This window comes from Kogia breviceps, chromosome 12, assembly GCF_026419965.1.
Source record: "Kogia breviceps isolate mKogBre1 chromosome 12, mKogBre1 haplotype 1, whole genome shotgun sequence".
Lineage (NCBI taxonomy): Eukaryota > Metazoa > Chordata > Mammalia > Artiodactyla > Physeteridae > Kogia > Kogia breviceps.
The window spans coordinates 68,134,627-68,159,603 of record NC_081321.1 but is presented as its reverse complement, the minus strand read 5'-3'; the positions used below and the strand labels follow the sequence as shown (position 1 = coordinate 68,159,603).

At 36.8% G+C, this 24,977-nt stretch overlaps 1 protein-coding gene across 4 annotated transcripts in view; it reads right to left on the bottom strand.

The window, feature by feature from the left end:
- The window catches only part of TMTC2 (transmembrane O-mannosyltransferase targeting cadherins 2), an 804,716-nt gene that overhangs the window by 532,339 nt on the left and 247,400 nt on the right, over positions 1–24,977 (bottom strand). For all 4 annotated transcript variants that reach the window (XR_010835847.1, XM_059080819.2, XM_067009832.1 and 1 more), the window contains 3 exons: positions 11,345–11,430; positions 10,695–10,879; positions 9,537–9,615 (listed from right to left, as the gene is read on the bottom strand). Coding sequence is in view for 3 of the 4 variants with exons in the window: in XM_059080819.2 (XP_058936802.1) it covers positions 9,537–9,615; positions 10,695–10,879; positions 11,345–11,430 (350 nt within the window). In the remaining variant the exon portion in view is untranslated. The remainder of the gene's footprint in view (positions 1–9,536; positions 9,616–10,694; positions 10,880–11,344; positions 11,431–24,977) is intronic.

Sequence of the window (24,977 nt, the reverse complement as noted above, 5' to 3'; positions counted from 1 at the left end):
AATTGGCATCTTTTAAGAATGTCAGAATTCGAAGTTTAGTTAATTTTCCAAGTATAACATAGCATCACTTTAATTTTCTGAGAACAATCCAACCCATATTTATTACTGAGTAAAAGATCCACTCCGTGGATAGTGCCCAGTAAGAGAGTAAAATATACAGTTTTTTTTCTCATTTATTTCTACTGAAGCCTCAGAAAACATATTTTTCAAGCAGAACATATTGAAATTATTTGGGAATCAGAGAAATAAGGATATAACTACGTATTAATTTGAATATATTCATTTCCTTATAACTCAATTTAAAAATAAAGTTTTTAAGTCTCAGTCTTTTCCTTTACCACTAAACTGGCAAAAGTATGAATTAATGTAACAGGTGGGCGCGTGTGGTTTTAAGAGCAGTGAAATATAATCAACTGTCTCATATCATATTTCCAGGAAAGCAAGCAACATCTAGACCTAAGTATGACCCTTAGGCAATCCCAGCACTGGCATGAAAATGTTCAAACTCCCCGTAGGGACCATATATCTTCTGGTCCTGGGTTTAATTGAAACTTTAAACAAAATATATTACCTATTTAATGCAGCTGAACTGGAGGCTGGCCTTTGTAGTGTATAGACTAATGCCTAGCAAATTAATGTCTGTAACCATAGTACATAATGTAGAATTTATATCAAGCGTGAATGGTAAAAAGAAAAAAAAATAAACCACTAGTTTTATAATGAGAAATGAACTTTTAGGAGCAAACTATGCACATACATTTCATATATTTATTCTTTTTTTTTTTTTTTTTTTTTTTTTTTGCGGTTGCGCGGGCCTCTCACTGTTGTGGAGCACAGGCTCCGGATGCGCAGGCTCAGTGGCCATGGCTCACGGGCCCAGCCGCTCCGCGGCATGTGGGATCTTCCCAGACTGGGGCACGAACTCGTGTCCCCTGCATCGGCAGGCGGACTCTCAACCACTGAGCCACCAGGGAAGCCCCCAATTTATTCTTTTTGATACACAACCCAAAGCTCATATTTCCTTATCTTATTGGCTCCATATCTTACAAAGTGAATTTCTAAAATCTCCTGGCCCTGGTCTTATCCTTTCTCCTGGTCTTGTCCTTTCTGACGAATGAAAAATGAAAATGCAATGAAAAGATTTATCTTAAAAATTAGAAGTTAATATTCTTGTAGAGGTACACAGATCAATGGCTAATCCAGTTATACAGTCGTATCATATTTGAAGGGTTGACTCACAGATTTTCAAGAGTGCCAATGGAAGCAATCATAGGAAAATCACCAGAACTCAAAATAGGGGAAGCAGGTGGTATAAAAAGCTTAACACTACTGGAGTGTTAATGCTCCCACACTTGAAAGATGTGAAGTTCAAATCTCACACAGTTAAAAACCATTTCTTTCACAGTCAGCATGCTAAATGCCTTGAGCAATCCACTTAAGAACCACCAGTCATAGAAGAAAACATTAAGCATGTGAACCATCCTATCAAAAATTTACTCTGAATTTTTCTATTCTAAATATATTCTGGAACAAAGTGAGGTCAACACATACACACACACGCAAATGTGCACACTAGAAAAATCCAACAAAAAGAAATTATGCACTAAAAAACCAACCATACAGAGGCTGAGAGAAAAACAGACTTCTCTGACAGCCAACCTACTAAATTGAATTCAGCATAGAGTATACATCCTTCGAGTAGAGTTAGGATACATTTACAAGTGAGAATTTTTGTGTTTTGATGTCAGGAGGTACATTTGACATCTTCTTTGTCAGTTCTTACCTAAATGAAAGTAAGGAATCTAAAGGTCCCTGGTAGCCATTTATGACAAAACTTTTTCATTCCACAAGTTTCTTTCTCAAAAATACAAATTCTAAAATTTGGACAAGCTCTTTACTCCAAAAGTTGTTATAATAAATTAACTGTGTTTCCTATTTATTCGTTCTTTCACCATTCTCTCTAACTAGCTCAATGAAATTGGGGAAATCTCTCATAATTGAAGAGCTGTTTTCACGAAACTGAAAATTAAGTCAAAAGATTCCTTCTTTTTTATGAGAGAATGTGAGGAAAAAGCATCTTGTCAATTTTAAACCTATGTAAATAAAAGACTTGTTAGTTGCAGGCTGATGGAGGAAAATATATTTTCTAATACTGAGCTAGGATTTCATAAGTAACAGGGATGTGTATAAAAAAAGATCTAGGAATTATCAGAAATAAGAGAATGGGAATGGTAAGATCAAAATAAAGGCAAATGAGATAATAGCAATGATCATTATCATGGAATTCCCCTGGAAGAATGTAACCTCTCCCTAAGATAAAAGCATGTTACCCACAGACACATATTTTTTAAAGAACAAGGATATATAAATATATATGCAAATTGTGACACTACTGTCACATAAAAAAAGGAAAAAAAAAAGATTGAGATTTTTGTTTGTTTTGGTTTGTTTGGTCTAGTCAACATAGTAGGGCTACATGGTTATAAACAAAATACTCTCGAGGCTAGAGTAATACAATTATCCATGTTATTTATAGGCATTTACTTACTTATTAAGGAAAGATACTAAAGAGCACTAGACCAACTGTGAAATCACTTACAAAGTTCTATGAGAGCAGAAACCACATGGACTATTTCCATTTCATCCTACCACCACTACATGCCCCCCCAACTCAGGACCTGTGACTTAAAGTTTTTTTTTTTTTTTTCTGCACACAGAGGTTATTCTAAACATAGTGACTGCAGACTGCAACAACAAGACTGTAACTCTAGACTCTTACTCCATGAATACATCGTGGCTTTTTGTTCTCAAGATATATTACCAAGATGAAATGGCCTAAATTGCTTATATATTATAATTAAGCCCAACAATCACTTTGCACTGAGAAAGCCAAGTAATTTTATATTAAATAGTAAATAGGCTTAAAATGACCTTTGGGATTGGAAGGGCTCAAACTGATAAAATTGAAAGTTACAGCCTATCTTAGTTTCCCATAATTTCTTAGGATTATTCAAAAGCAATGCTTAAGTATACATAGTAAGGGAAATAAACAATTATAGAGAAAGAAGAGAAAAAACGAGGGTGGTTAAAAATTAACCTACATTAAAAGAATTTTAATATCCTACATTTCATGCATCTGTAATGAAAGCACAATTTTGTAGGTGTTTCATTCTTTTAAGATGAAAAGGTTTTTAATATATATTTGGACAAGGAATGATATCTATATCCATATATCTATATATCTATATCTACATATAGATATATATGCTGGTTTTTAAATGGGTAAAGACAAGCTATATTGACATAGTGAAGAATGTGCCAGTTTTAGCAATACAGAAGGACTGAATACAAAAAGCATTTAAATTTAAATCAGTAAACTACACTTCTGGTTCTAACACAAACTGTGTAATCCTAAACAGATCAACCTAACTCTTTGTAGGTCCTTTTCTTCTCTTGTGTTTCCCACTTAGAGAAGTTCCTTTAGCATTTGTTGTAGAGCTGGTTTGGTGGTGCTGAATTCTCTTAGCTTTTGCTTGTCTGTAAAGCTTTTGATTTCTCCATCGAATCTGAATGAGATCCTTGCCAGGAACAGTAATCTTGGTTGTATGTTATTCCCTTTCATCACTTTAGGTATATCATGCCACTCCCTCTGGCTTGTAGAGTTTCTGCTGAGAAATCAGCTGTTAACCTTATGGGAGTCCCCTTGTATGTTACTTGTCGTTTTTCCCTTGCTGCTTTCAATAATTTTTCTTTGTGTTTAATTTTTGACAATTTGATTACTATACGTCTCAGCGTGTTTTTCCTTGGGTTTATTCTGTACGGGACTCGCTGCGCTTCCTGGACTTGGGTGGCTACTTCCTTTTCCATGTTAGGCAAGTTTTCAACTATAATCTCTTCTTTTCTCGGGTCCTTTCTCTCTCTCTTCTCCTTCTGGGACCTCTATAATGCAAATGTTGTTGCGTTTAATGTTGTCCCAGAGGTCTCTTAGGCTGTCTTCATTTCTTTTCATTCTTTTTTCTTTATTCTGTTCTGCAGCAGTGAATTCCACCATTCTGTCTTCCAGGTCACTTACCCGTTCTGCTTCAGTTATTCTGCTACTGATTCCTTCTATTGTAGTTTTCATTTCAGTTATTGTATTGTTCATCTCTGTTTGTTTGTTCTTTAATTCTTCTAGGTCTTTGTTAAACATTTCTTGCATCTTCTCGATCTTTGCCTCCATTGTTTTTCCAAGGTCCTGGATCATCTTCACTATCATTATTCTGAATTCTTTTTCTGGAAGGTTGACTATCTCCACTTCATTTAGTTGCTTTTCTGGGGTTTTATCTTGTTCCTTCATCTGGTACATAGCCCTCTGCCTTTTCATCTTGTCTATCTTTCTGTGAATGTGGTTTTTGCTCCACAGGCTGCAGGATTGTAGTTCTTCTTGCTTCTGTTGTCTGCCCTCTGGTGGATGAAGCTATCTAAGAGGCTTGTGCAGGTTTCCTGATGGGAGGGACTGGTGGTGGGTAGAGCTGGGTGTTGCTCTGGTGGGCAGAGCTCAGTAAGACTTAAATCCACTTGACTGCTGATGGGTGGGGTTGGGTTCCCTCCCTGGTGGTTGTTTGGCCCGAGGTGACCCAACACTGGAGGCTACCTGGGCTCTTTGGTGGGGCTAATAGCCGACTCTCGGAGGGCTCACGCCAAGGATTACTTCCCAGAACTTCTGCTGCCAGTGTCCTTGTCCCCATGGTGAGCCACAGCCACCCCCGGCCTCTGCAGGAGACCCTCCAACACTAGCAGGTAGGTCTGGTTCAGTCTCCTATGGGGTCACTGCTCCTTCCCCTGGGTCCCGATGTGCACACTACTTTGTGTGTGCCCCCCAAGAGTGGAGTCTCTGTTTCCCCCAGTCCTGTCAAAGTCCTGCAATCAAATCCTGCTAGGCTTCAAAGTCTGATTCTCTAGGAATTCCTCCTCCCGTTGCCGGACCCCCAGGTTGGGAAGCCTGACATGGGGCTCAGAACCTTCACTCCAGTGGGTGTATTTCTGTGGTATAAGTGTTCTCCAGCCTGTGAGTCACCCACCCAGCAGTTATGGGATTTGATTTTACTGTGATTGCACCCCTCCTACCTTCTCATTGTGGCTTCTCTTTTGTCTTTGGATGTGGGGTATCTTTTTTGGTGAGTTGCAGTGTGTTCCTGTCAGTGACTGTCCACCAGCTAGTTGTGATTCTGGTGTTCTCACAAGAGGGAGTGAGAGCACATCCTTCTACTACTCTGCCATCTTGGTTCAGGCTCAGATCAACCTAACTCTTTGAGTGTTAATTTCTAGCTTGTAAAATAAAAGATTATGTTAGCAGGATTTTAAAGATATGAATCTTCCATCTCTAACATTCTATGATTCTAAAAATCACTTACAATTTGACAAGAGGAGAAATTGAGATTCAATAAAGTCCTACAATAGGTGTCAGAATAATTAATAATTTTGACTAAGTCTAGGGGAAAAATATGTCATGACAGGAAAAGGAGAAGAAACTCTAACCTAAATATGATGATTTCAATTTAAAGGGAATACTCTATTAATGGAATTAACTTAATTGGGCATTAACCAAGTATGCTGTTTCACTTTTGGTTAATGCAGTTAATGATAAAAGATGGATTTTGACTGTGGTTGTTGAGAGATAAGGGGAAATGGACTTTGAGAGAAAATGCAGCAATTCTAGACAGCATAGAACTAAACAGAATCCCCTTTGGTGACTCCAAGGCCATCAGTACGTCAAAACTATCTATAGAGAAATCAGATTTATATTGGTAAATACAAAAAGAACTGCCAGAGAGAATACAAGCAGTGACTTCTGAAGCTTAAAGCCCACAGAAAGGACAATGATTACAATGGAAGGTAATGTTATGAAACACTTACTTGGTTGGGCATTCGGTCCAATATACTTTACCTTCATTATCTCAATCAATCCTCAAACTGACACTACCATTACAAGCACCTTATGGATGGGGAAACTGAAGCTTCAGTTAAGTAATTTGCCCAACGTCACTCAGCTGTTAAGTGTCAGAGCCATAATTTGAACCTGGGCTATTTGACTTCACACTATACTAAATCTCCACTGAATCCAACCCATTCTCTCAAGAGAAAACTGAGGTCCACAACTGGCTAGGAGCAATTTTAACAGTTATTGTGTGATTTGGCCTCTTAACATTTCATGTATTTTCACACCTTACTTATTATAACTGCCACCTAGGTGAAACTTTAATTTTTGTTTATAAAAATGATATATAGTATCTTTTAAAATATGATTTGTACATGCTCGTAAATTCACTTAATTTTGGATGGGACAATATTCCTCAATTATTGTTACTCAATCACCTTGATCCTATGAAATCAAAGAGAATAATGAGAATGTATTTTAATTTAATTTAATTTAATTAATTTATTTATTTATTTTTTTGCGGTACGCGGGCCTCTCAATGTTGTGGCCTCTCCCGTTGCGGAGCACAGGCTCCGGATGTGCAGGCTCAGTGGCCATGACTCACGGGCCTAGCTGTTCCGCGGCATGTGGGATCTTCCCAGACGGGGGCACAAACCCGTGTCCCCTGCATCGGCAGGCAGACTCTCAACCACTGAGCCACCAGAAAAGCCCGAGCATGTATTTTTAAATAGATTTTTAAGTTTACTTATAAACTGTCACAATAAAAATGAAGTCTTATGATAAAATATAGAAAAATTTAAGTTGGGAAGCAAGTAATAATCGATAATCAAACTTGTTATTTTCTATTAATACACAAATGCGAAAAATAGGCTCATTTGATATTCAGGATAAGTCAACTACTGGCATGCAGCATAGAGTGATATGTTTTTCATAAAATGTTCAAGGGAAGAGAAAATGCAAAAGGCTGGAGTGTTGGTTTTTTTTTGTTTTTTTAAGCAGCTGCAATGAATTATTAAAGTAATAATAACATTCAAATATAATTGTTGTTTTTTGTACATATTCCTTTATGTCTCCTAACCTCCAAATAAAAGAAAATAAATAATGTTTGCATATATACATGCAAGTGCTTGGGGGCAGTGGTCTTGAAGGGGTAAATGAATGAGCTGTGAGAAAAATGAATACTTGCAGGCTAAATCTAGCCAGACGTTATAATCCATCACTGATCCCTAAAGGGCACCAATAATATGCAAATGTGAGAATTAGAAAACACATTCAAGGCTGTTGATAAACTTGATAGGATAATCAGCACATGCTGACAGACTAATGAAAATGATGAACTGATAGGGCAGCTTATCTCCTGGGCCAATTTTTTCTTGTCAAATGGAGGCTAATCAAAATATATTAGGAGTTAAAGCCAACACTCAGAGGATATCACCCATTTGATTAGGAGGTGAACTCATTCTTGGAGAAAATTATAGTTTCGTGAACAACTGAAACTACAAAACCTAGTCAGCTGACAGACCGTCACATAAAATTAAACAGAAGGCAGCCACTATAATTATGGCAGAAATCTGGAATTATAAATTATATTGGGATTCTCCCCTTGCAAATTGTTAGAGGGCTTTGCAGAGTCTGGGCAAAGCGGCTCCCTCCTTCTATAATGGAAAATAAGACAAAGGACTAAGCAATCACCCCAGGGATACACTTATCTTTTGCTGCCTGTGTGTGCTCAGCATCTGTGTAACCACATGAGACACAGATCTCAAGGTACCAGCTGAACTTTCAATCAAATGTATTTACTTAAAATAATTAAATGAATTTTCTCAAATCATTAACTATAGTGAATACCACACTTCCTATTAACAATAAAGATGCCATATGCAGTCTGCTGCCATAGATCTGAGTCCTTTCCTAATTTAAAGAAAGATATCTTCTCTGATAATTGAGGAAAATTGGGAAAAAGTCCTTCCCAAGCATTAGCATTAAAAATAAAATAAACTAAAACCACTGTGCCTCCTCAGACAAAACTAGAGAACACAGTTCTTTCAATATTCATTTTGAAATGAATAACCATCCAGCACTAACACAAAGTTAATTCAACTGATAAATCTACATACTCTAGGTACACACTTTATGGACATGTACATTTCACCTGAGTGGATAGATTGATGGTAAAATGTTAGATAGTAAAAGGTGCGGTTTTAATTCATAAGAGGGTAAGACAAAAGTACATTTAAGGAAGCTAGATTTTACCTTTCAGTAATTATACCAAAGAGAAAAAGAAACAGCAACTAAAACTACTCCAGTGTCCTCTTTAACGCGAGCATTAAATCACCCTCCTGCTGTCCAGGCTAACTGTCAGGATTCCCAGAGACAGGGAATGAATATATAAAATAAACCTCTCCCAAATCTTTTTTTTTTTTTTCCTATTTACTGACCTGTGCCTTGTTCTAGCTCTAAACTATTTCTGAATTTTCTGTTATTTAAAACAAAGTAGAAGTGAGTGTCCTTGCCAGGCATATATTTTCTAGTTTGGGAGGACTCGGGATTTTATATGTGTACTCAAAGCCATATAGCTACTATCACATGTCTCAAATCACAGAATATAATAGCATGAAATAATCCTAGAGATCATGTAGTCACATTTAGCTTATATGCATGAGGAAGGCCTAGAAATACTAAGCAAGTTAACCAAGTTTAATGAAAAAGGAAAATCTGAGTTTGCGATTTGTTGTTGGGAGAAAAAGAAATATTTGATTTGAGGACAAAAGTAACCCCTTATCTGGAAACAGCAGAGTTAATCAATCAGCAGAACATCTTAAACTTTAGGGATTCTTTTCAAGAATCACATACCAAATAGGCAATTTTCAGGTGTGTCCACCATAAAATAGCTGTGGTAACAATTTCCTATAAGGCTGCCACGGATCAGTTGCAGGTAATAGGCAGATTATTTTATTAGGAATTCTAGTTCTTGACCTCTTGTACCTAGAAAAATCAATGCCCTAGCATATATACTTTCTGATTAATAAGAAAATTAAGCTAATTATTCAATGTAGAAAAAGGAATGATTGTAGTAGGATATTTATACCCTTCACAGTATTGTTTTTACTCTAAAATAATACCCTGAAAAAAACCTCTTGAGATCCAATCCTTTATCAGTGAAAACCATACAAGTTGGCTCAGTTGCTCACATTTTTTTATAAGCATCAAAACCATGAATCTCTACATCATAGCAATGTTTATTTTTAAGGAGGACATTATGATTAAGAAAATAACATGATCAAATATTATCACAAATTTGATAAATTCATTAAAATCTACCTGTACTTTATTCATCATTTTCAATCTCTAGGGTCTCGCTAACACTCAATACCCACTTCAGTTTTTGAGCCCCTTCTGAACAACTCTGGGATCTAGCCAATTGCTGAAAATCACTATGTTAACACATTTATTTCTCTTAGAATAAGTATGCTTTGTGCAAATTTTTATGTGACACTCAATTGTGAACAGGGTGAGGATTAACAATATGATTTATTAGAATTCCATTTAACAGAATTATAGGTTTCGATTTTTCCACAGGTCCCTGAAATATCCATTAACATATTACTATTTTACTTACCCATCATGTTGTACAAGCTCTGTGGGGCAAACTGCCTTGGCATTTTCTGAATTGCTTCCTTGTATACACTAAGCGCATCCTAATTTAAGAAACAGAAAAAGAGCTAAAGTACAGGGCTCTTCACTGAAAATAAAATAACAACATCCTTCCAAAATTAAAATCTTCCATTGCTCTTTCTAAATGGTATTTGGAGGAAAATAATTAAGCTGTCCTTTGCTATCATACTGCCTCCATTTCATGAATAAAAATATTCAACCCAGTCCGTGAAGAAGGTCATATAAAAATCAGTTTAACAAGGAGTCAGATGTTACCATTGTTCTCTCAATATAAATTTTTCAGTTCCCATAGATTATGCAATAAAATAACCAGAAGTCACCCGCAGTCATCTAAAATCTGTAGGAACTTCAAGTCAGGCGATCAAGTAGGATCTAAATAAAACATCAACTAACGAATCTTCTAGCTACTGAGACCTACTGAGATCATTAAATGCAATTATTTTAAAAATTCTATTTTTACCCTCACGGTGCATTCCTAATACATCGTGTAAGAGTGTGTGGGGGTGTCATTTGAGAGACGGAGGAGCCGTACTGAATGGGAGAGAAGAAACCCATGCAGGCAGGCTTCGTGTGAGAGACAGGGAACACAGGACTGGGCCAATCGCCCAATTTCCCATACAGGACCCTGTCTCCATCACCTTTCCTCTCTCCCCAATTCAAAAACACAATAAAATTAGTTTTCATTGGATTATTGTTTTAAAAAGAATGAAAAGAAACAAGTAGGATTTATATCAAATCATTTACTCAATACGCAGAGTACAAAAATGTACTTTTTAACATCAAAAAATGGACATAGTTAAAAATAATAATGTGTCTTGAATTGTAAAATCAAAGGGATGGTGAGCAAATAAGCTTGAGCTGCAATGCATGTTATTTCCTTTTCCTGAGACATAATTACGCTGAGAAATTCACAGTGAAGAAATCCATTAAGTTTTGCTTAAGCAGAGTTTTTCTCCAAAAGAATTTCACCATAAAACTCTTTTAATAAAAACACTTATTAGCTTCTTCAATGATCAGTGTCGCTACAATGAGATGGCAGGTAGGAAACATTGAGACTAGATCAGAACAAGGAGGAGGAATAAGGCAGAGGTTTTGGCCTGACCTCATAGTGTCCCTGCTCATGATAGAGTTTCCCCAGGTTGTACAGACAGCTGGTGACCGAGCTCTTATGGGCATGAGGGTCCTTTAGGTTTTCGTCAGGGATCTCAGAACACTTCAGGAACGTGCGTCGAGCTTCTTCTGTCTTTCCTTGGTTCATTAGAATAATCCCGGTGTTTAAATATGCAGCTGAGGGGAGACAAGTGGAAATACAAATGTGCGAAGATGATGTACACTATGGAAACAATAAAGTTATCTTTACTTCAGTTTTGTTTCTGTGCATTATTTCTGATTTTAAAAGAAAACCAAGAAATAAATACCCAGGGAACAAATATACAAAAGAACAACAACGTAGTAAGAAGTACAGGTATCACTGAAAGAAAATATGTAATAGTCTCTGCCTTCAAGGAGTCAGAATATTTTGAGCTTAATATCTAGATGAATAAAAGTTATATTTCTCTTAATATATTAACATGATAAACAGGCACCAAAATATGAAAATTGAGAGAGATGTAATTGTTAAAGTCTCATAATTTGATTGGCAAGTATTCAGAAATAGAGTTACCATGTTTTTTAATCTGTGAGGCTTTAAGTCACCATTTTCATGAAGGGAGGGAGGGAGGGATATTTTAAAAGGACTTGAATATTACTTACAAGCCAGCGTAGGCCTGCTCCCGATCGCCAATTTATAATAATGTAGTGCTTCTGCAAACCTGCTGTTCTCTTGTAGAAGTAACCCTCTGCACAAGCAAAATAGAAATTTGGAGACAAGACTGTATTACTATACATAAAATCAAATTTTCATTTTATATTTCAAAAATAAAAATGGTTAATGGGGCCATAAAAATGACGAGGTACTATAAAAATAAATTCTAAATAGAAGGAAATGATTACCCAGGAGAGAAAATACTAGAGAGGGATCAGCTGCATTTATGTTGCATTAGAAAGTATTAAGAAGTATTTTCAAAAAGCTCTTTACCCCCCATTGAAATTTCCCCTTTCCAGCAATCTTTTCTCTCCCACTAGAATTACAAACCACCTGGATTTCTCCTTGGAGCATGCAGTTTTTCATCACTTCAGAAAGGAAACCTGTCTAAGGCCCTGATACACATATATGTTTAAGCCTGAGACGCCTCTCCCACTGGCCATATTGCTTGGGAAATATTGGCCCATGACTGCCTGAAAGGCAAAAGGTAATCTGGATCAATAGTACAGAGTCAGAATCTTATCAGATTCCATCAAAGACTGAAGACCAACCACATTGTTATTTCTTTATTATTTGGATTTGGTCAAATAAGCTTCAATTTCAGAACACTGGGCGAATTTCAGTTCAGTGTTGTGACACATGCTTTTGTCTACAGACCCTCAGACTCTGGGCCTCCCTAGGAGGCTCCTTTGGCAGTGCGTGGCCACATGGATTATCCCAGCATTTCCAGGCCCTGCCCTCATGACAAGTGAGAATCAATTATAATCATGTCTGTGAAAATACAGTGTCAAGGAACTGGACTAAGTTCTGAAAGTTCTCATAGAGGGCTTTCTGGCCTATCCCTATTCTCTTATAATCAGCAAGTGTCTTACAGACATTTGGCACCTCTCTTGGACCCGAGTACTACTGTCAGCAACCTCAAATTGCAGATTCCATTTGCCAGCTCCTGAGGCCTCCAAAAGGCGGTAAAATGGAGGTTTGCAAAATGAGAAGGCCACTGATAAAAATACTTATCATTTTGTAGAGTATTTTTTTTTTTTTTTTTTTTTTTTTTGCGGTATGCGGGCCTCTCACTGTTGTGGCCTCTCCCGTTGCGGAGCACAGGCTCCGGACGCACAGGCTCAGCGGCCATGGCTCACGGGCCCAGCCGCTCCGCGGCATGTGGGATCTTCCCAGACCAGGGCACGAACCCGTGTCTCCTGCATCAGCAGGCGGATTCTCAACCACTGCGCCACCAGGGAAGCCCTGTAGAGTATTTTAATATACTCAGCTTTTTACTTAATGGGCATGATTGAAAAATAATGAAGTAAATCATTTTGAAATTAAAGTTTGCTCACTTGTGTCATTAGCATATATTAACCTCATTATTTCTATTATTTGTTAAAAGAGCCATCTGAATAAATGAAACTGTTCCAAACCACATTAACAGTTACATATACACAGAAATGTACATATCTGTAGAAAATTTAGAGCAACAATTTGATAATGAAATTGATATGCTTTGTTGTTAAGTGTACTTTTCAGTTGCTAGGAACAAGGACAAACAAAGCTTCCTGCGGTATTCAAGAGTCTGTGAAAAAGTTTGGTTGTCTTTAAAAGCAAGTAAAACTGATAAAGAGAAAGAACACTCACATACTTTCCAAAAAGGAATAATATTCTTTATAAAAATAATTTTGACAAAATGCTTTCCAGTTAACTAAGCTCATACACATTATCTCATTTCAGAAACATATCTACAACCTTAATTGTCTTTGTCACTTCCCTTTGAGGTTCAGATAAAGAGGTGTTTCTTCTCTGATACAAGGCCAATGTCATCAGAGGAGAAATCCTTCTTAATCCGAGTCTTTCTACTTTCCTTAGGAACTAAAGTCCTTCCATGAGCCCCTTTTTATCCAATATCTTCAATCTTTTTCCCCATTGCGATTTCCTTTCCCTTAAGACTACAAAAATGTTTGTGTGCCTCTTAGCATAGAGCGGAAGATAAAACCCTACCATCTTATTCCTGCATCCACCTCTTAACTACCTCTTACTGTCGTTTCCTCTCTTTAAAGTCAGATTTCCCTTAAGAATAGTCTGTGGTTGGGCTTCCCTGGTGGCGCACTGGTTGAGAGTCCGCCTGCCGATGCAGGGGATACGGGTTCGTGCCCCGGTCCGGGAGGATTCCACATGCCGTGGAGAGGCTAGGCCCGTGAGCCATGGCCACTGAGCCTGCGCGTCCGGAGCCTGTGCCCCGCAACGGGAGAGGCCACAGCAGTGAGAGGCCCTCGTACCGCCAAAAAAAAAAAAAAAAAAAGTCTGTGGTGCACATGTCCAATGACTCAAATCCCATTTACCCCTAAGTTCAGTGTAGGCTCTTTCCCAGAATTCTGCTGAAATGTCATAATCGAATTTCCACTAATTATCAAACTCCCAAAATAGTTTGCTTATATGAATCATCTACTCAACTGTAGCATCTGTGACTATTAAACCCATTTTCTTTCCTGAAACTCTTGTGTTTCCTCGGCTTCTGGAAAACCAGTCTTCCTTATTCTCTATCCCTGAGACTATCCTTCCAAGAATGAAGAAAAGTGTATCTTTATTCATGTATTCCTTTAAAAGAAGTCGGTATTTCCCAGGTCTTTGTCTTTTTCTCCTTTTCTTGGTAAGTACTGTCTCTGCATGACAACATGCATACATGCAGCTCATATGCTGACTGTTCTCAATTCTAAAACTAGTGATCTCCCTCCTGACATCCAGATCTGTTGAAAATTCAACAGCTTATTCAACCACATCAATCTAGGTGCTTATTAGCTGGAATTTCAAAACCAACACATCCAAAAATCAAAAGCAATATTTCCCACTCAAAACTAAAGAGATAAGTGAAAGAGATAAAAGAAGAAAAAAAATCTTTCCTCAACAATTAGAACCATCCTTTACATCAGTTGCTAAAATCAGAAACCTGGTTATCACTCGTGACTTTTCACTTACCCTCAAAATCCCAGGTTTAAAAAGTCTCCAAAGCCTACCAATTCTTATTTTATTTTCTAAGGCTCTTTACTCTGGCCCCTCAAGGTTCACTTTTACAGATCTGGCAGAGCCCTTTTTACCTTTCCTGTCACCTAAATAACTGCAATCGCCCACTAATTAGTCTGCACTTAATTACATTTCTAAAGGACAAATCTGCTGTTAGGCTAGACAAAAAGAACATGAGGAGATGAATGCATATCTTTGAAACTGTACCTAAAGCCCATAAACCTTGAAAATGATGTATTCAGCCTCATGGGCTCCCCAATACTGATGTATTACAGCCCTGTCATTTTCCACCTCATAAAATACAGCATGATAACCACACCTAGACAATCCTGTCCAGCCTGCCTCATTCTTTGGAAGAAACTAGTCACACAGAGGGATGGAGCAGCCAAGTCTCCAGGATTATATATAAAGTGGCTCTTTGAATTAGAGAACATCATCCTCTGTATCATCTGAATAAAGTTAGCAATGGAGTGAGTCCAAGTTAGACGGCTATTGTGACCAGTTTCTCATGGCTAAGGATTTAATTGAGCATCAACTATGCTCTAGTATACACACTGCAAATGTGAACAAGACAGATGCACTCTCCTGTGGATGCATGATCTATTGAGGGAGACAAATAAGAAAATAAATGGTGTGGAAAATTACTATGATAGGGTACAGAGGAGCAACACCACTCTAGCTCAGGAATGGACAAAGGAAGGTTCATGGAGTCCAAGTGCCGTTGGGCAGAGGCTTGAAAGTAAGCAGCAGTTAGCCAGCAGTAAAGAGTGTCATCATCAGCCCCATGTTACAAGGGAAGAAAGCGAGGTCCACGGAGAATTTACCAATTAACCCTAGGTTTTATGGTTAATAAGAGGCAAAGCCAGGACTGGAACACAGTTTCTCTGATACTAAATCCCATGCTCTTTCTAAAAGAAAAAAAAGAAGAGGAGAGAGAAGATAATTCAAGTCTAGATGCATATGTACTAGGTTATGTTTCATTTTGCTCTAAAATTCTTCAGATTTTGGATAATATGAATTTGAATTAATGCTCTGAAAAGGAATCCAAATGCCATTTTGACAGTTCAGGATGAATTTGGGTCAATTCTAGCACTGTAACAACGAAGCTTCTATTATTGCTGTTTTCCACATTTATAGAACCCATTCTTTATTTTACTGAAGACTGGATAGAAACCCTTCACATTGTAATAGTTGTGGTGTAATAATAAGAACAACAACAACAGCTAAACCTATTTGGCACTTACAGTGTTACATATATTAACTTAATTTACATATATTAACTTATTACTCATCAATAATCTTATGAGGTAGGTTATTATTACAAGTCTCATTTTACAGATAATGAATCTGGGGCAAGTAAAAGTTCTACAACATACCAGAGGACACACAACTAGCAAGAAGTGTGCCACAGTTCAAGGCCAGCAATCCAATTGTAAAGGAGGATCTGTATTTTAATAGACCATTCATAACAAGGGCTTTTCCACAGCTGTTTAAAATTGATGACACAGTTTGTTTACATGCTGATCCTATCAATAAAATCTTCTGGTTTCTATGTATGTTAAAAACAACAACACATTTTAATATACCATCAAGCTAGAATCTAATAAATAGTTTCATTCATATTATGTGAAGTTGCTTTACAATTAGGAAACTGGCCCATGCTATACATTAATGTGAATTCAGTGTCTTTTGGGGGAGAAATTGAAAAAATGTTATTGATCTCCAAATAATAAATGGTTGGGTCACTTTTATGTATCTGTGTATAGGTAGATATATTATAGTGTATTTTAATAGATTCAAATCTTTTACTTCTCATATTTCTCCCCCAGTGATTTATCTTTCATAACCACAGTCACTGAAATTAAGCAGCCAGTGAAGAATACAAATTGGAGAAACAGAAAGAATACTTGTTATAGTCAAAGGAAGAAAACACATCTGGATTCAAAAAGTACTATTCACTGTAACACTTAAATTCCAGAAGACCACTTTACTTCAAGAAAAAAGCAACAAAATGCCCTCCCTTAAATCCTTTCAGTTTTTTTTAACCTGATTTTGACCATTTTCTAGGAATTACCATTAAGTGTGTAGAATTTCTTTTTCTTGTAAAAGTTTTACCCATCTTTACCCCAGTCTCCCCTAACAACCCTTTCTCTAAAATACCATTAAAAAAAAATCACAATACTCCAGATACTTGATAAATGAAAACCAGTCAAACCCATGGTAACAGTGGATTGGACAGAGTTAAATGCAAACATTAAGTGTAAATAGGCATACAAATCCCTAGCTGATTCTAAATATTGACAGAGACAGAAGGGGAGCATTTTTTAATACAATGTTTCTCAACCAGGGGTGACTCTGTCTCCCAGGGGACACTGGGCAATATTTGGAGACATTTATGGTTGTCACAACTGGGTGGATGCTATTGGCATCTAATGGGTAGAGGCCAGGTATGCCATTAAATATGTAAACATGTTAGAAGACACAAGACAGCCCCCCAAAGCAAAGATTTATCTGTCCCTCAATGTCAATAGTGCTGAGGTTAAGAAACCACATTTAACATTTCATACATACTAACTGCAACATATTTGTTCAGAACATAAGGTCCTCATGTCCTTGCCAACTACATACATGAACTATGTAAAGAATATAGAATGTAAAAAAGCAAACTACAGGAAATAAATTATTTTTTTCAATAAAAATCGAATCTATCATCATTTCTACTGACTTTTCATTTAAAAAGGCAAAAAAATACATTTTCTAAATTATTTTAAAAAGCATGCCCTTCCCCACTGCTGTCAGTACATCCAAACAAAATGTCAGTGGCTCTTTGTAGAAGGTTGCCCTCAATACAGAACTGTCAAAACACACAAATCTTCAAGTAAAGCTACCTTTTGCCTCAGGTTCAAACAAAGGTCTTTAAAAATCGTTGAAATCTGACATGTTTGAAAATTGGTATTAATAAAGCACATCAGCAGAAGTATACTTTTCAAGAATATATACTGCATTAAACAGAAGAAAAGCATAGTTTTCAAGAATATGAATTGCAGTAAACTAAGCAGAAATCTACTCAGAACATGGGTGAAACAGGATGTGGTTTACACAGCCATGAGCTGTTAAGACTAGGGAAATACTAAAGGATAGCAGCTTTCTTTCTTTATTCAATTTCATTAAAGCATAATTTATGGCACTCCTACACCATATTAAACATTGAGAATAAGATTACCAAACAATAGGTAAATATTTTTTGAATGAACTATCTCATGGTGAAGACAGACAATCAAACACTCAGAATACAGTGTATGAAGCATAAAGTGTTCTGGGAACCCACAAAAGGGATACTTTTCCACAATTACAGATCAGGTGAGGTTTGTAGAGAAGGCAAGCATGCAGGGAACGGAGTTCCAGACAGATCAGGCCACCATGCTTATGAAAACTCAAAGTTACAGAGGATAGTATTTTAATCTACCAGTAGCAGTAACGACAAGCATCATGGAAATTAAATGACGATCTATGTTAGAAGCCTTCTGGGAACTGAAAAGCTAAAACAACTTAAAATTAAGATTATATTATCGAGAATATTTCAGTAATAAGTTGTTTGGTTATTCCCTGGGCAAAAATTCTTAGTCATCAAAATAAATCAGATAGCTTAATGTTTACAAACAATGGTTCACAAAATAATTGATAATCCCTAAGGTCCAAATACTAACAAAAACATCATGTCCATGTTAAATTGAGACTTTTTTTCTGAATTTTATTTTGTTTGATTATCCTTTAACACATGTAGGTACTCTGAAACTAAGATTTCTTCCCTCAGAGATAAGACATTGTATGTTTTAGATGTTCAATGTTTTCCTGAGGTATTCATGCCTCTGAAATTTCCAAATGAAATTAATTGGCATTGGCTTGGCATCATATTCAAACTTTGCATTAATTCAAATTTAATAATTGATTTTGCTAATTTAGCTAATGACTCTAATAATGAGATTTTATATCATTTAATTGTGAAATAGCATTACAGTTGCATTTCTTCTGTTTTTCCAAGATTAATGCCTAGTTTTAGTCTATGTGCATAATAGGATATTTGGAAACATAAATCATTAATCTCTATTATCAGACAGAAGCGATAATTAATAGCATGTCAAACTCATAACACACAAATGCCCCCAAATCTTGCTTGATAAAATCGGTATCAGGCAAAAATCTCAAGTGACTATCCCAGCAATAAATGGAATGAAACTCAAAGTCCTTTTTAAAAACAGAAGCTGTAAGTAAAATGAATAAATTACTACTACTTGAATCAACTGCAGTAATGCCAAGGTTTAGGGTGACACAAGACCTTAGAAATTAAGTATCTAATATGCACAAGCCACTGAATACATACAAAGAACCAGAATCAATCAGTATAGGAGCCTCGGTCATGTGACTAAGTTCTATCCAATGAAATGAAAGCACAGTAGCCAGAACACCTCTAGGAAAAGTACTCAAAGAGGAGGGAGCATGTTCTCCCTTACCCTTCCTCTGTCCTGCTGACTGTAGGTGGAGGCCCAGTTCTGAGGATGGTAGAGAAAAGCCCTGTTCTGAAGATAGTAGAGAGCAAATTGAAAGGAGCCCAGGAAACTAAGCCCTTTATAAAAATTTCCCATGATCCTGGGACTGCACACCTCTGGACTTCTCTGTACAGAGAATACAATTTTAACTAGTTTAAGCTAATGTTATTTGGGATTTCTTATCACTTACTTTCTTATCTTTTCTTTACTGATAAACAAGCACATGTAAATGACCCAATTACGTTCCATTTATGGCTGAGTACTATTCCATTGGGTCATTTGTAGAGATGTGCATGGATCTAGAGACTGTCGTACAGAGTGAAGTACATCAGAAAGAGAAAAACAAATATCGTATATTAATCCATGTATGTGGAACCTAGAAAAATGGTACAGATGAACCGGTTTTCAGGGCAGAAATAGAGACACAGATGTAGAGAACAAACGTATGGACACCAAGGGGGGAAAGTGGTGGGGGTTGGTGGTGAATGAATTGGGAGATTGGGATTGATATATATACACTAATATGTATAAAATGGATAACTAATAAGAAGCTGCTGTATAAAAAAATAAAATAAAACTTAAAAATTAAAAAAAATATATATAAAAGCACATGCATTGTTTAGTTTTTCTTTTGTTTTTTTAAAAACTAAAATATGAAAAAAACAAGTAAAATATGTAATATCAAGTAAGGCTCTTATAGAGAATTTTAAGGAAAACTTCTATTAATTATATTTGAATGAATACAAAGTATTTGTTGTCTGGTTTTGAGTGAAAACCAGGTGAGGCAATTTGCCAAGTATGAAATTTGCAATTAAAATATTCAATTAAACTTATATAATTTTAGAGTGTAATAGGGGCATGAAATTGGAACTCTTAAATTAAATGTCTAGACATCAGAGTGGTCAGAGTTATCACTCTTTGCCCAAAAGAGTGATGACATTAGTAGCATTTTTTAATATAAAAGCATTTTAGTTAATCCTCTCAATCCTCAAATAACTAGAAAGAAGAAGACTCATAGAAATTATCACGTGAAATAGAAATAGGTAGGATTCTAATCTCAGAAAAAAAGATGTAAGTGAGATATAAGTGATTGAATTTGAGTTCCATGGGAGATTCCAGAGACAAAGTTATATAAATTTTCTGGTCTCACACGGCACATCTATGGCTTTCAGGTCAGCCTAGGATAATAGATTTTGTATTTGAGGAGCACGGAAAAGAATTCTCTCTATTCATATTTTTTTTTTCTCAAATCATAAACTCAACTTTCCTTCTCTCCTTTTCGTTTAATTAAACTAGAAAAGCACTAGAGAGAAAGGGAATATAAACAGTTAACTTTTTACTTAAAACACACAATTTCAATTTATTGGAATAATAATATGTGTGTTACAAAAAGCATAATTTAATTGGATACTAATTTTAATCTACTGCTGTTATTATACATGATAATTATATACTGTATGTACTCTGAGCAAAATAAAAAGATGTCACTTCTTGAAAAGGTTAAATCCCACTGAGCAGAGTAGTGAGCAAGTTGTCTTCCCACTCCATACTTTTATTACATGAAGAAGAATGGAAACGGAGATGGAGAAAAAGACAACAACCATGTGACATGAACTAGACAGATGCACACACATGATTCTATTACATAGCTCCCCAAAGCTAAAACCCGTTTCACTGGGTATCACTTCTAAGTGTCACAAAACTGCCAAGTAATACAGTTTCAGAAAAGACAGTTAAGCCTCCTCTCTGGTATCTTTCTTTTGATACAGACCTGTTTATTTGTTCTAAATTGGATTTTGTTTAGACTTTGACACCTGAATAAAGTACAGTAATGACATCCTATTTCATAAAGATGATTATTTTTTATTCTAACCTATCAAATATGGGGCAGTAGGCATCCAATCAAAAAACTGTTTTTATATTTCCAACACATTACTAAAAACCTCATCAATTCATATTAGGGGGAAAATGAACAAGTTGTAGCTTTTGTTAACTTTTTTGTTTTAAAATTAGTTTTTGCTTAGGGTCTAAAGAAAGAGAAATGTATCCTCACTATAGTACCAGTTAGTCTGAAAAATAGATGAAGTCTCAGTTAAATGGAGCATTCATTACGAAGATACTTCTTCTGAGTTAGAGCCTGGACTATGACATCTAAATAAGCCTTTATCCCATATAAGTCCACTTCTACTCTGCAACAGGTCCTGAACAAAATGCTTCACGATTATTATCTTATGTAATTCTCTCAATAAATCTATAAAGGTATAATCCCCATTTTACAAATAAGGAGCCCCCAAGTCAGAATGGCTACTCAAATCCACGTAGCTAATTTTTGTTGGATCTGGGATACATAGACTACATTGTATATTAATATATGCATAATTCACTTTATACCTGTCTTCTGAATATATAATTAAGGCTATATTTTCCTCTACATGTCATACAATAATAATAGGTGTGAATATACTTTCCTAGTTAAAAAACAGTACTTAATAGGAAGTAAGAAAGAGAATTAACACTCGATGTGTGTTTTCCATATTATTTCTTTTCATAATTAAAATTAGCAATTTCAAATATTATTACTCTTTTTACTTTAGAGATATGAAAACATCAGAGATAGAAATTAAACAACTTGCCCATGATAACACAACTGGAAAGTCTTAAGATCAGACTCAAATTCAGAGCTGCCAGGCTTCAATTCACATGTCTTTCCATGCCTTTTCCCGTATTAGTCCACTGGGAATATGTACCTGTTCTTAGTTTAAGCATTGATAATTGCCCTCTCTCTCCTGCTCATATACCCAGTGCTTTTCCATTTCCTGTATCAACAAATTTCTCTTCTCTCTTTCTGTATTTATACATGCCCATCCCAATATATAAACATCTTGGATTTGCTTCAAAGGTGGGTAAACTACAGCCTCCAATGCCAAGTCAACTTCACCAAGAAATGCATCATAACCAAGATAGTTGGTGTGATGGTTAATTTTATGTGTCAATTTCATTGGATCATAGGGTACCCAGAACACTAGTTAAACACTATTTCTGAGTATGTCTGTGGGGATGTTTCAGGAAGACTAGCATCGTATTCAGCAGACAGAGTAAAGCATATTGCCTTTCCCATTGTAGGTGGGCATCATCCAATCTGTTGAGGGTCTGAATAGAACAAAAAAGAGAATAGGAAGATTTCTTTCTCTCTGTCTCAGCTGGGACACTGATCTGCCCTCAGTAATCCTAGCTCTCAGGTTTACAGACTCAGACTGGAATTTACACCAGGCTCTTGGTCTTTGAGTCACACCACCATCCTTCCTGGGTCTCCAGCTTGCAGAGGGCAGATCATGAGACTTTTCAACCTTCATAATTTCATAAATCAATGACTTACAATAAATCTCTTTACTATATACATACATACACACACACACACACACACACACACACACACACACTATCGGTTCTGTTTCTCTGGAGACTCTGCTTAATACAACTTATAAAGGGGTTTCGGGGTTTCCCTGAGTTATTCTTGTGCTCAAGACCTACTTCTCTTAATGGAAATGTTTACCAGTGAGTGTAAGCAATATCCTCACACAAGAGAGCTGTGAGCAGTTAGAAACTGAATGAAATGAACAGCTAACAAACTCTTTAGCTTTTTTTTTTTTTTTTGCGGTACGCGGGCCTCTCCTGTTGCGGAGCACAGGCTCCAGACGCGCAGGCTCAGCAGCCATGGCTCACGGGACCAGCCGCTCCGTAGCTTGTGGGATCTTCCCGGACCGGGGCACGAACCCGTGTCCCCTGCATTGGCAGGCAGATTCTCAACCACCGCGCCACCAGGGAAGCCCCTTTAGCTTTTATTATTATACAATTATATCAAGTTTCCAGGAACTTTATTTAATCCTTGCTACAACACTAGGTGATATCAGAGCTCAATTTTGCAGATGAAGAATAAGGATTAAGCAATTTGACCAAGTGCAGGACCAATAAACGGGAGATCTGAATCCAAGTCTGTTTAATTCCAAAACCCATGCCCTTAATATTTCACAATGCTGCCTCCATGGTGCAAAAGGTGAGAGTTAAAATTTTTTTTAAATGAAACTTTTCCCTTTTCCCCACTCCTTTTCTCCCCACAAAAACAAATATTATTCAGGTAGGTCTATATATTTTTTCTGGGACCATAGTCAAATCTCTTTCAAATACTTCCTCATTCTCTAAGAGGATTTTGTGATTTAAAACAAGCAAAATTAAGAACTAAAGCATACCTAACACAAATTAAAGGCATTGACCACCAGTGATGGAACTTTAAACCTATATACAGACTTGCTTTTATTCTTTGCTATTTACAGGGGCTATCCAAAATCGATGACTAATTATTATGTCATTTTTTGAAGGAGAGACATTTATCAGTTGGATGGTGTACAATCACTGTGGAGGAACCCCAAGCTGGGATACAGGAGTAGGCCCAACCTTGACCTGCTCAGTAAAAGTCAATGTAATTAGACTCTTGATTTGTTCCTTCATTCATTCAAAATATATTTTGAAAGTGCCATTATAGAGATTTTAATGACTGGCAGAAAAGAGAGATAATTTAAAAAGCAGTAACAAAGTTGTGTACAGAGTACCATGATACAGTCTGATACACTGTGGAAGTCCACAGAAGGAAACCTAACTTAAAACTAGTTTGTGTTCAGGCACTGGGAAAAAAAATAAAAATAACGAACATTTGTGAATTCCACAGGAATCAACACACTCAAAAAAATATTACCAAAAAAGAAAAAAAAAAAAAAAATCAGGGCCTGATCCCATCACAGATATGGTTATAATTTGGGTTAGAGATGTTCCCATGGGCACACAGTGATTTAGTGCAATGCACTCACTTTAAACATAAATGTTCAATAAAGTGGGTGTTTTCTTTGTCCCTTAACAGCAGGGCTCTAACAAAAGTCTGCTGTTGAAGCAATAAATTATGAAAGAGGAAAAGGTATCATGTATCTCACAGACCAGCAGGAATAGGTGTTAGGTCAAACCAGCAGTTTCTAACTTCAGAACAGGCATGAGCAGTTCCCAAACTGAAAGTCTTAGCCTATCTCTTTTGGCCTGGAACAGATTTTACAACCTAGAAACAATTCACTCCAGGGTTTATCCTGCAGTACTCGAAGAAGTGAAAGAAAACACCATTTATAACAGTGTTCCTAAAACTGCCCTTGCAGGTTTAATTTTGGTGCTGAGAAGAGATGTCCCTTCACCCAACTCAAGGGTCAAGAGAGCAAGGATCTATTTGTGTCAAGAGTCATCATTTACAGGTCCTAGCAGTGGGAACCAGAGGCAAATTAGTGGCTGGAGACAAGGAAAAAGAGCTGGAGGAGCGCCAGAAGATTTGAACGGAATGATGGAAAGTTGGGGATTGAGGTGCTTAATGAAGAGAAAAATGGGTGAATACTTTCAGCACCACTTGCTTTTTATTTTCTTATCTTTTCTGTTGACTCCACCCTCATATTTTATAAAGGTACTGGCCCTTCCCAGAGAAACTTCTCACCTCTGAATGCTTCCCATTACTGTTTTTAGAACAGAGTCTAGAAATTGGCCAGCTTGCTCATCTTTCCTCGATGTCACTTATTGCTTTTGGTTACAGTTCCACTCTCTTCTTCAACCCTAAGTTTCAGGAGACTGAGTACTCATTTGGCATCCCAGGTCTGCACCCACCCCGAAATCTGGTCTTGGAGGAGTTAGAGAATTTTACATGAATTAGGCAAAGATACAGGGGATACACGTGCGCGCACCCCCCCACACGCACACAGAGTCATTAAAATGAAAAACCAAAGGCTATTCAGAGAATATAAATGGCGTTCAAAATTGGACTACCTTTAGACTTCAGAACAGCTCAGATTAATCCCCTAACGTGAAATTTCTATTCTCTAAGAAAGTGTCTGCCTGTCATTTTCTGAGTCTCATGATGAGATGTGGTTACACTGACCAGGTTGGATCTGGTTGTTCTTCTCTAGATGATTGGCGAGCATTTCCTCACAGTGTTCTCCTT